Genomic DNA, 13,316 nt, shown 5'->3' on the forward strand with positions numbered 1-13,316 from the left:
AAAGGAAAGAAAAAGCTAATAGTTTGAAGAAATAGAACCATTTTTTCCACAATGTCCTAGAATGACAACTAGCACTGCAATATCCAGTAAATCCAGCTGCCAAATGCCATGTTGTAGTGAATGCTCATATTTTTAAAGCCTTAATTCTGAATGTTATCTTGAATTCATAGTAGCGTAGTTACTTTTTAAGGTTCTGCTTTAAAACACCCTCAAAACATACCTTGAAAAAATTTAATTCAAGACATGTATATTATAGGAAAAAACCCTACATTTCTGGTAATGGCTGAACCCATATTGCACAGCTCAGGACCTGCTCTGGTCTTACCTGATGGCTACTGATTAATTTCTATTGTTTTTGCCCAGACCAGTTCCTAATAACCATCCTCCATGCATTATGAGCATGGATGAAGGATGTACAATCAGCATTTCATTCTGTTGGCTTTAATTTTAAATTAACCTAATTTTCGCGCTGTTCTTAGCATATTGATTTGTAGTAAATTCTGCAAATAGTTCCTATAGAAATACGGAAGTAAACACAGCACAATAGAGTTCTTAAAATCACAAATTTCTTGCTGTATTCTAAGCCTCTGTCTCCTACATAAAATAGGCAGTTTATATACCTTCTGCCAGCTGATTCCTTCTCAAAAGTAATGTGCTTGAGCAGACTGTTGAGGAGGACATCTTTAAATGAAAGCAGAGAAAAAAGCAAGAGAAAAAGAGGAAAGAGAAGTATCTTTCATGGAATACTCTCTGATTTTCTCAAGAAAATGTGTAACCATAATCGTTTCCAATGGCGACATTAAAAAATATGCATTATATAATTTTTGAGAAATTATTTTTTAAAAAGTGAGGGGTGATGAAGTTTTTCCTAGGATGCTGTTCTCCCTGCTCCCCTAGGCCTCAGCCCAAAAAGCAGGAAGAACTTATTCTGTAGATCTTGACAGGCTGACATAACACAGACTGTCTGAAAACTTTAATAATTCAAAGCCTGATAGTTCCTTCAGCTTTGTGTGACTCCGAAGGAAGCATCGCTGAAGGCAATAAATCACTGGGTGTACATAGAGCAGAACTCTTAGCAGTACCAACTCAAGCTTTCTCTTCCCAAAAGTTTTTGAGTCTTAAGAAAATCTTATATTTGGATTACAATTTTTGTTGTTAATGTAATTTGCAATCTTTAATAGTTTTTTTTTGTTGTTTTAATTTGGGAAGGTAACATGAATGTTTCCTGAAGTGTATGCAGCATGGTTGAAATCTATTGGACCTTCAAGTCATTAGTCATTTAGTCAAAACTTTTAGTCAAAACCCTTTCTCAGCCTCATAGAGTGGTGCAAATGCCTGCCTACTATACTGTTGCATATATTGGTGCTAATAGGTTTATATAAAATTACAGATGCTGATTTTTTTTTTTTAATGTAAAATGTTCATAGTCAAATCAAATACAGAATTTCTCACAGCTGAATAGATTCATGCTTACCTAGACCTGTTATCTAGAAATACGACTAGCCATTGTCAGCCAGGCTTCAGACAGAAAGAAATGCCCATCAGTACGAGTACAATCACTTTGAACTAACTGCTTTTAAAAAATCATCCCAACAGACATTTTAATCCAAACTCCTTCATCTAAATCTAAAAGGTACCTGTAGATTCATTGTCCTGACTGCAGTGCAGTTTCTAGATCAAGGCTCGGAGCTGATGTGATCTGAGCTTGGATTTGGCCCATTGCACACATACATAAAATGGCACCACTGCCTTCAGAGGCACATTTATCACAGAGGAAAGCATATTAAGCCTCAGAAAGGCTTAAAATCTCCCACTTCCTCCCCTCAGATCTTTCACAAATGCACAGACACATGCGCATAGCCATGCCTGCTTTTCTGTAGCACTGCTAATTGCGAGTTTTAACTTCTCTCACATTCAGAAGCAAGCTGTGGTTTTGTAATTACTATCAAAATTGAAGCATGGGCTCATCAAAATCAATTATCAGCTGTGAGATGGGAGGAATAAAACAGAGAAAGAACAGCAGGGCAGGAACTCGGCTCGTGAAATTAAAAATAAAAATAACAAGTAAATCTATGTCTTATCCTGACAAGTGAGGCACTCTGTCATCCCTTTCATCATGCCAATGACTGCTCAGTAGCTCTTGGCACATAATAACGCAATCCCTTCTGTCCACCAAACTTCTATAGTAGCTGCCAACTCTTCATACAGCTTCTAGATAAAAATTATGGAAAAAATAATGTTTCACAATTTAAGATTCTATTTATTAAATACATATCTATATTAATAGGTATCTAAAGATATCTATTAAAATTCTATTTAAGAACTCCATAGCTTTTCAATATTTTCTTGTTTCATTTTACAGGGGCTTTATTTTTTTTTCGTTAGCTAGTATGAAGCCTAGTTACTTTTCACCAGCAGAAAAAGAGTGCCAACCATACCAGATCTAGGAGGATGGAAAACAAACAGGTAGGAAAATTAACAATAAGTACTCATATTTACACTTGCTATAAAGAAATCTTTGTGTTGGGAGGAAGCTAGATAATACATGGCATGCTATCTGGTTTGCCCAGAGATGGGGCAATGAGATCTGCAGATTACAGCTGGTCCTAGTCAGCCATTATCACCCAGTTAACCCACTACTTCAACAGAATCATGCCACGGATGAGGAACAGCAGAGGCAAAGCAAGAAAGTGCTTCAGCTGGCAGGTCCAGGAAGCAGTGGTGCTGGCAGCCACAACTGCAGGTTCAGCTGGGAGGTTGGTTGTACTCCTTGATTCCCTGTTTTTGCTAATCTTTCACAGCAGCATCTCTGAATAACACTTTCAGCTACCTCCTATTAGGTAGGAGATTATGTCTCATGCTGCTGAACAGAGCAGTACTCACAAATGTGTAACAGCAAGCACTCAGCATGATGCCTCCAGCTTGTACAAAATGGGCAGAACATCCCTTTGGCATAAGAAGCCACAATGAGCAAGCGTGTCTTCTTTGAGTATCAAGCAGAGACTCCTCTCAGATACATTCAATTGTCCAAAAGCTAGTTGTCTGGTCTATACTAGTTATGTAAGCTTACTGATTCCGTATAAATGGAAAGAGCAATTTGGTGTAGTCACATAGATAACTGATGGAGAGAAGGTTGGACAGACTGGAGCTGCCTATTTCCCCTGGAGGAGTGTGAATGACTACATCCCTAGCACTCACACAGGAAATGTCAGGCAACCCAAGACCCCATTTCTTGTAGAGCAGAACCAAGCTAAGGTTCTCAGTTCATATTTTCAGAGTGGTGAATGACCAGGCTTAGCATATACAGACCAAGAAAAACTCCAGATGTGGAAAGCAAAGGTGCCTCGTGGGTTCAGTGACACTTTCTACCACAATAAGTAGAAGAGTATGATAAAGAAAATGTTGGGTTTTTCTACAGAGTCTGAGGTTAGGCAACAATTCCTGTTAGAAACAGGCATCACAGCATCACTGCCTTTTACTTTACTTTCACTGTTCCTTAGTTTGCCTTTCCTGAAAGAAGTACACAGTAATGCTATCTTAAAATAAACTTAAAAAAAAAAAAAAAAAAAAGTCAAAGAAACATACTGAACAAATCACACAAACTGAATAAAATCCTCTCTCAAACACAGTACTGCCTTGGGAACAGCATGCAAGAGAGCACATGGAGCACACATGAAAAATGCTATTCATATCACTCAGAGCACTGCTAGGAGGCTCTCGGATATTAAAATAACTTGTAAAGGAAGAGATCACTGAGATTAACCCTAGCTTTCCTTTTAGGTTAGCTTTATTTAAAAAAGCTTTAGACTGTTTGGTTCCTGACTGACCCATGCCTGATTAAAATGAGACACTTTCAAAGAGACATCCTGATATTCACATAACACAAGGTAATATACATACCAGCCATTTTAGATTCTGTTATTCTGATACTGTTTGCTCATAATTTTTACACTTGAGGCACAAAGCTGACAGCATAATGTATAACCAACTATGGTTAAAAGCAACATGATGAAAAATTAAATTAAAAGACAACCCCCACACATGGCATCTCATTTTTCCCCATGAAATATGGAAACACTTTCCGGTATTTTAGCAATTGCTCTCCACACTAGCATGTTGCTGGTTTTAGTAGTATGAATAACACACATTAACAAAAAGCACAGAAAATACAATTATTACAATGAATTATATGCAAGACATTTTAAAGTATTCATTTCTTTCCAGGAAAAAAAAACAACCCACACCATATATTAGGGTATAGGAATGCTTGTGCACTGTATTTGGAAATATGTTTTTCAAAATAATTCGCACTGTCCCAGCAGGTGAGTGATATCAAGTATTCTCTGTAGTATCTAATATGAATCTGTAGTATTTAATATGAATGTAGAATTAATATGAATAATAAGTTTTACTTACCAGTCCTGCACAGCATTGAAAGATTCTTCATTCGTGATGTCATACATTAAAATGAAGCCCATTGCACCCCGGTAGTAAGCCGTGGTAATCGTTCTGTATCTCTCCTGACCTGCTGTGTCCTGTAACAGTAACAAAATTTTTACATGTTAAAAAAAAATTGACAAATTATAATTGTTTTTAATAGAAAGAAAACTGACAAAAATTATTGTACAACCCTACAATCCTAATCACAAAACTAATCAAGGGGGAGAAAACTGAGAGCAACAGAAAAAAGGAGAATTCTGCATTGGATTGTAATAGGAGGGACACATCCATTCTGTCATGAGGTGAGAGTGGAGAGGTGCAGAAAGGTATGGCCGTTTCCTCTGTGAGGTCATATATCCTGAGTCATTCACTGATTCGTGACATTCAACTGAGAGTCAGGTAGGAAACTTGCCTCCTCCTCCTGCCTTGTACTTTCCCAGTTTAAGGTCTTCATTATAAGATCAGGATGGTTCCTGAAGTCCACAAACATCCTGACCAAAAAGTCAACATCTAATAATTTTGTTCTTGCAATTTTAAGCCACTGGTGATCATGTCAACTTTAGCACCAATACAAATCCATGCTGACAAAATAAAAGCTGGAGGGCAGTGCTTTCAAAATAAGGATATCTGACAAAAAAGACCCTAAAACTTTGCCGACAGTCCCTTATCTCAAGCCGGTTTTCTCCCTCATTCTCTGCATCTCATTCAGTTGCTTTTAAAACAAGAAATGTAGGTCTTCCTTTCTCCTTCTGCTTGCTTTACTTATTTCCATTGAAAAAATTTCAGGGCAGGGACTACCTGTTAGTACATTTATATGCAATGTCTAGCATAAACACCCATGCCTGGACTGAGATTGTGAGACAATAGCAATAACTGAAATACAGGAAATGCATAGCTATTTCCTGTTCCAGCATTACTATTAAATATTTTAAAATCATAAACATTAAAAGATTTAGATGAGACATACATAACAATTCAGTGCAATCCTGTAACTAACAGATCACCTCTGCATATTCAATTTTAACAGACTTTGAAAGGTAATTTCACTATTTCAGATTTTTTTCATGGACAAGAAATAGTTTACTTTACAATATAGATAAATATATTTGATTTGCCTTCCTACAGAGAAGGAAGAATAACCAGTGCCAAATAATGTTTTATTTGGTTTTCTGGAATGATTCCTGGGCTAGTAGTACCGCCTTATGAACAAGAGAAAAATAGATTAAGTGGGCCTCCTTCTTCACAGATACATCATTCATCTTGTAAACTGATAAAGTAAAAATAGGAGATTCTACACACATCAGAAACCACTTACAGAATAAGAAATGTAATCAAGTCAGTTACTGAAACCAAACAAAGTCTTAGGTAAGATATATGGATTCTGTTCATTCCGGATTACAGCCCCTACTGCTTTGATGCAGTTTCAGTGATCCAAGATGACAAGCTAATGTAGAAGTCAGACTTTACCAGGTCTCACAGGTTAGGTTATATCTTTGCAGGAAAAGCCAGACAGCCCTAAATTTTTTCTGCTTATACTCAGAGCTGGCTAAGGCTATAACAACTGTGGTCTGGAGGCTGGATAGCTGCTCCCAATTTTTTCCAGTAGTATTAACGTATGTTAAGATACTAAGACCCTTGCACTAGGCCTGCACATATTCTAGTACTGGGTAGTCAGTTTTTTCTCGTAGGTCATAGTCTGCTAATAAGATGAAAATATCACTGAAATGTTGAGTAAAATAATTTATAGCAGCAGAAATATCACCTGTCATTATTTAAAACCATTTCTTTGTATTTCTTTTACAGAATAAGGTTTGCTGTCACATGTTTTGCTGGCTTCATTTATTTGATTTGATACTAGAGAAAAAAGCTGGGAGGGACAGAAGGAAAATATGGCCTATAGCAAGCACGCGGACTCTGTACAGAAGATACGTGATTTTCAAACAAGTTTTGTCGGTGTCTGTTTGCTTGTTTGTCAGTCAGAGACAGGTACAGTTGGAAATATGATGATATGACAAACAGGAGCCCACTGCTACCGAAGCAAATCTTATTTTGAGGCAAATGATTTCCACTGAAGCCTGTCTGCTGACAATATTGAACGGCCCTAGCAATAAAGCTATAAGTCAGTGAGGCTTCCTATCCAAGACACCAGCTATTTTCTGCACAGTGTTAAATGTAGCTAGTGCAGGCTTAGGCACTCTTGATTATGAGCATAAAGGAAGACAAATCAAGATAAAAGTTCTTAAATCATTTTACACAAAGGGAAATGGAAGCTGCAGATGAAAATGCAAACACTGACTGACTTTGGGATAGAACATGCTCCTCTGGACCTAGGCATTTAATTTGGGTCAGTCTCAGAAGAAACCAGATATTTGTGGTTGCTCTCAATACAGGCATCTAGCATGTGTCTGTAGCTAATGCTGTGTTAATGTGATGATAAAAAAGATGATTTTCTAAAGTGGCATTTCAGTATATGGCAGAGATGGATGACCACGAATAAAGTGCAGTTTGTTAGTTTCAAACATCAATGATCACATTCCTGTTGGTATTATTTTCTATTCACTTGCTATAAGGAAGCAAATAACATTTTAATTGGCCCAATGTACAAATCATGCAGTAGAGTGTTTATGATCATGTAACGAATGTTGTTGAAACCTTCGTGTTCTTCATAAGCATCTCCTTTCAATTCTGACTAGAATATATCATAAATGCCCTAATACTAGCTTCTTTTGTACAACTGTTAAGGAACTGAAATACAATTTGTCAGGAGAAAGAGCACATTAGAAACATCAAATACTTTTAAATTAAATATATCTTATTACAATGAATTAATTTATTTGAAACAGATAATGCAACAATATAAGTGGCATTTCTCTCTGTTTATTAGCTTTATTTTTATGGAAGAACTGAGAGGAAAAGAATGGATTTCCATATTTCATCCTCTTCTTTTTTTTCTGTAAACCACTACCATTTTACCCTCAGGTACTGTTTTGTGCTTGTAGAAAACATTTTCCAATTCAGGTATGGTTACTGGCTGCTGCTGTGTTCTATTAGTCTGTTTTGCAAGACCATGGAATTAATCTGATGACCATCTTTTTAGATTTAAATTCTGAAATTTAACACCTGTATTTTGCACTGACAGATGTTTATTTCTAAGCAAACACTAAATAAAATAAGCCTGAGGAATAATAAAATTTGACCTATTATTAACTGGTATTTTAACCAAGGCAGTTTTTTCCCTCTTTGATGGGCAGAAAACAAGACACAGATTGTCTTGGGGGCCTCTTCATTCATGTAGGTACTGTCTGGTGAGGACAACCGACTGTTCAGTAAAGAAGTAGAGTGGAAAAGTAGAAGGGAATGAATGACAGTGAGGGAATACTTTATGAAAAGCTCCACACACAGAAGACGAAAAGAAGTATTTTACAAATCTTAGTCAAAATAAAACAAATAGGGTCTCATCAGCTTCAAGAAATATTTTCAAATATTGTATCTACTTTTATAAATTCTGTTTTTAATAAGGCTCCCACAATTTCATTAGCTTCTGGTTAGGTGATCCTCTTTTAGTGAATCTTTTTCATAGGCAACAGATTTTAGATATCAAATCACAGAATGATAAGGTGTAGTGGACATGGCACTTCAGAAATTATCCGGTTGTTGAGCATTGCATAGAGTACACTGGCTAACAGTCCATGACCGTAAGTACTTGGAAGTCTCAGACCTGCACAGTTTGGCCTTGAGTGCTCTGATATGTCTACTATGTTTTGTGTTTATTTTTTTAGTTCATAAATTTTTTTCACCTATAATTGAATTTAGATATTTGCAAACAGTTTCATGCTCCAGATCCTGATACATATAATTTCTTATTACAAAAATTAATTGATCTTTGGCAGAAATTTGATAGCTAAAAGGACAAGTAAAGCTTTTCCATCAGTAAAGATCATGAATAGGGCATGTATATCTATAGGCAGTGAAAGAGGAATGGTAGAGCTATAGACTGAGCACAAAATGGTTGTTTCTGGCTGAGGGTGTAGATAGCAATCTGTTTGGCCAACTTTCCTTTATCATATATGTATCAAACTATATGGAGATAGATAATTCTAGATTACCTTGGCTGTTAGTCTGAGTTAAAGCTGTGAATTTGACAGTACAATAAAGCTTAAAGTAGAAGATACATTAGTTACTTTTACAGAAATCGCATGAACCAGGTTTTGTCCCAGGCTTCTCCCTTGAAACAAGCCTTCTATCATGTTAATGGAAACTTCCTACAGTTTGTAATTATTACAGTGTAACTGCCATAGCATTGAAGGCCTTAGTGTATGGGGAATACACCAGCTGCTGACAACTGTTCCCAGAGGAATGGAGAGATATAAAGTAATAGCCATCTGTGCAAGCAGAAACACTTAGGAATAGCAAGCTATCTGACTCAAGAAAAATCTGTATTCCGCATGAGATTAAGAGTTCATGGGGCTGGAAAGTCTCAAAACACAAAACAGAGAAACCAAGTTTCTGATAGTAAGCTTGAAAATAGTAACCATTTAGGCTTGCAAAGTACAGTTAGCTGAGTTAACTTAGCAGACGTGAATCCCCCTTACTGTCAAGTACTGCTAAGCTAGACTTCATCCAAAATGTGCCATACCAGTTTAGATTATACCAATGCTTTTGAGCAATATGTTAAATCAGGCCCCTGAATTCGTTTGCTGAGTGTATGCTCCTGTCCCACCCTTGCCTAGCACTGCACCACTGTCAGGAACAATACTCTATGTAAGTAACTTCCAAATGCAGTTACTCATTATTAATGCAAGACAGTTTTGAAGGTGAAAGCAAACGGCACTTGGCAGAAAGAACTTTTAATGAGCCTGTCATGAAGGAATTCAGTCTGCAAAAAACAAACTTATTTTGTAGCACACTTGAGTGACTCTGTGACTCTGCATTTCTGTCCTGTATGATAAACATACAAATATCTTTATAGATCCACTTCCCCACATTAAGAGTTTTACCCATATCACAATATAGTTCGTGCTGCATGCCAAAAAACTGTCAGCAGAGAAGGATTTCTTGGATGGCATTTATATGTCTGCTGCACATCCAGAACATTTGAAGACAAGGCAAACAAAGATAAAATTAGAAATGTGAACTTGGTGAATTCTCACTGTAACAGGTCAAAATTTTCTGTTAAGGTAAACAAAATTGGCACAGCAATCAAGAACTGCTGCTCCTTTATGAGCTTCATGTTTCTTTCCTGTGTTTCTTCCCAAAGGTTATTTATATACTCCATCAAAGATACTCCACATTTCTCCAGTTTCTCCTATTGATACAAAAAATTACTTGAGGGAGTGAGTGTATGAAAATCTAAACTGGCTCTTTTCAGAACAGCACAAAAGATGTCTCTGATCTTTCCTCAGGGATCTCTGGGGAAGAAAGAATAAAAAGGAAAGTATGACAAACAAACAGCAACATAAAATAACCCAGTCAGACAGCTGTTCAGGGAGGTGCAAGGGACAACCTCTGCAAAAATCCTCTAGAGGTGGAGTCCAGACAGGGATAAACCCACCTGAAGCCTGCTGCTAACCGCCCAGGAGGAACAGCTGTGGGCTTACAGCAGAAGCAACTGGGCAGGGCATAAAGAAAGAGGACAGGGGGAAAAGCTGCTGGAGCAGGAGGAGTTGACTAACCTGGGAGCACTTCCAACAGAGAGTGTTAGGCACACAGAAACACAGACATATGAACATCTACAACTAGGAATAGAAAACACAGTTCAAAACAGTTCCTTTAGCTAATGTATGCACAAAAGATTTAACACTGCATATTGCCAACTGAGTCTCCTGTCAGCAGCCCTTTCCAGGCTTCTCATGGCTTTGATTCCCCTGGAATTCTGTCTTTATGTACATACGTGTGTATAGATATGTGTGCATGCATGCATGGTTGTAGGAATACATATATATGCATATCAAAAAAGCATTTGGAGCATGAAAAGCTAGCTGCTGATCTTGCCAGTACACGTCTGCTAACTTGTATGCTAGTGTTTAGAACCCATCCCAGAATCACAGCTGACAGTTCGTTTCTTGTATGGGGAAGGGGGGGACGCAGGAGCATGGCAGGGCCAGCTGGAAATAGTTGAGGCCAGAGCAGCCCAGAGAAGCTTTATTCCAAATGTGGCTAGTAAAAAATAGCCCTGGGAGGGCTGTCCTGCCAGGGAGAATGTGGGGCAGAGCTTGCACCAGAGAGAGTCTGGGTCCTGGAAAACCCAACCTGGGGTTGTAAAAGTACTTTGCTGCCAGATTTGTTTTCTCTTACTGCATCCATGCAGCTGTTAACTGTGCCTGAAGTTCATCTGCATTTAAATTTTCTGTTTTTCTCCTTTCCTGTTCTTACTCCTTGTTTATTTTTAAGACTCAGATAAAATGTTAATTCTCTGCAGTTCAGCTATCATGTCTTCCTAAAGCACAAAGTTTAGGAAAACCATGATATCCCTGTGTCCTTATTTCAGCTGGGATGGAGCGGCTGGAGCAGGGGCTGCAGCAGCTGAAGCAGAGGCTGGAGCAGGGTCTGGAGCAGGGGCTGCAGGGTCTGGAGCAGTAGTTAAAGTTTGTGGCTTGGAATACCACCAGTTCCAGGACATGAAAACGCATTCAGTATTCCTATCACTAGGTTCAGGACTGACACTATGGGGCTTCCAGTGGACCAAAGACACTCAGAGTCTCCTAAAATCCTAAATGTTCATTAATTAGCCCTGAGGAGAAGGGGGAGGTGTGGAACCCACCCACAGGACGACTCTGGGAAAATCAAGCCAAAGGTGCAGCTGTTGGCATTCCCCCGTAAGGGCCACCAGACTCACAGAGGCAACACCGAGTGCACAGACCAGATTAGTTTCATAACCAAGTCTATCATATTATAAACTAGTACTATATAGTGCAACAGTGTAACTTTAGCCCAGTTCTCAATGTAAACAAACAACACAACAGGGAACATGTACTGTAAGTAAACAAGACAATTCAGCCCTGGGACCATGGGCAGCGAGTTCAAAAGCAGAAAAGCCAGCATTGTAGCCATTATAATTAATCTAATACAATGAACACTTGAAAAAATTTAATCTAACACAGTCTGATTAGACCTGTCATCGTCTCAACCCTTCTGGCCCCACGTTGGGTGCCAAAAAGGACTGTCATGGTTTAACCCCAGCTGGCAACCAAGCACCAGGCAGCTGCTTGCTCACTGCCTGCCACCCGGAGGGTGTATGTAAAATTTGAGGGTTGAGATAAGAAAAATTTAATAATTTGAACAGAATAAAAAGGTAAGATCTATAATAATAACAATAATAACTATAATAATAATAGATAACTATAGATGATATAGATATAATAATATAGATAAAATAATATAGATAACTATAATAAATGATAGATAATGATGATGATGATGATGAAGTTATAATAGAAAGGTGGGGGAAAGGATTAAATCCAAAGGAAAAGGGAGAAAGGAAAACAAGTGATGCACAGTACAGCTGCTCACCACCCACTGACTGATGCCCAGCCGGTCCCTGAGCAGCGATCCCCAGGCCCCAGCTCACCCCCCCCGTTTATGTACCAAGCATGACATCCCATGTTATGGAACACCTGTTTGGCTGGTTCAGGGCACCTGTCCTGGATGTGTCCCCTCCCAGTTTCCCGTGCCCCTCCAGCCCTTTCATTGGCAGGGCCCGAGGAACCAAAAAGTCCTTGACTCAGGATAAACATCACCCAGCAACAACCAGAACCATCACTTTGTTATCCACATGTTCTCACACCAAATCCAAAATACAGCACTGCACCAGCTACTGACAAGAAAGATAACTCCATCCCAGCTGAAACCAGGATGGAGTTTCCTGCCTCCTTTCTAGTCCAGCATAATTTGACTGCAGCTGCTGTTGGTTCTGGATGGAAGTTTTGAGCCCCACTGCCATTTCAGTGCATGTCTCCCTCTTTCTCCACCATGAGCTGCAGCTTTCTCCTGGTCCTGTCTTCACTTTTGCTGTGGCCTGTCCTGCTCTGCTGGAGGTGAGGATCAATTCCTCTTGTCCTTCTTCCCAGTCATTGGACATACTTTATAAAGCATCTGTCAGATCAGTAGGACCTGGCATTCTCTTCAAAAGTAAAATGTTAATTGAAGCATCACTTTGTATTTTAACCAAGCTTCATGTTAGGTCTTAAGAAGAACTTCTATTTCTGGAAAGGCTTGGATTTTGCTTTCAAGGCATTTTTTAAAATTTTATTTTATGAAAAGTGTTACAAGATCAAACATTAAGTACAGCTGCGAAAAATGTATAGTGGAAATCATGAATTAAGAAATCTAATTTGCAATTAATGTAATAATCCAACTATTTTTTAAATGAATAAAATTTAAATTGGAGCTTAGTTTGTAAATATAGCTAGGGAAAAAGAAGTTTAATAACTTCCTATTTGTAGTATGTTTAAATACTTGTAAATCAGACTGTAAATATTTCCTCATATTTTTCAGGAAAAGAGTGAAGCAACAGAGACCCATTCTGTTACATAACATAATAGTTACATACACACAAAACCAGCAAAACTGTGATAAGGATCCTTGTTCTAAAGGCAGCTTTTACCATATGGGAAGCAGCATTGGAATAATGTGATATTCTTAGGTTTGTCATATTTTGGTTTTAAAGCTATTGCTCCCAGAGTTCTGTGATTGTATAAGAACAGCAACGTTTTTCTCTCTTCTTTTAATCTTTGTAGTCACAGACCAAAATGTGTCCCAGTGCATAACGAAAAAATGAAAAGCATTTGATATGGGCTGAAGTTACTGTATAAATAATAAAACTTTGAATGAAACCAAAATGATTTTGGAATGCTGATGTTTGGCACTGAATTCTGGCA

The 13,316-nt window shown here is 38.1% G+C and overlaps 1 protein-coding gene across 1 annotated transcript in view; it reads right to left on the reverse strand.

The window, feature by feature from the left end:
• The window catches only part of RAB3C (RAB3C, member RAS oncogene family), a 139,556-nt gene that overhangs the window by 63,779 nt on the left and 62,461 nt on the right, over positions 1 to 13,316 (reverse strand). Inside the window, exon 3 of the mRNA XM_040580304.1 lies at positions 4,417 to 4,535. Within this exon, the coding sequence (XP_040436238.1) occupies positions 4,417 to 4,535 (119 nt within the window). The remainder of the gene's footprint in view (positions 1 to 4,416; positions 4,536 to 13,316) is intronic.

The sequence above is a fragment of the Falco naumanni genome, chromosome Z (genome assembly GCF_017639655.2).
Source record: "Falco naumanni isolate bFalNau1 chromosome Z, bFalNau1.pat, whole genome shotgun sequence".
Taxonomy (NCBI): Eukaryota; Metazoa; Chordata; class Aves; order Falconiformes; family Falconidae; genus Falco; species Falco naumanni.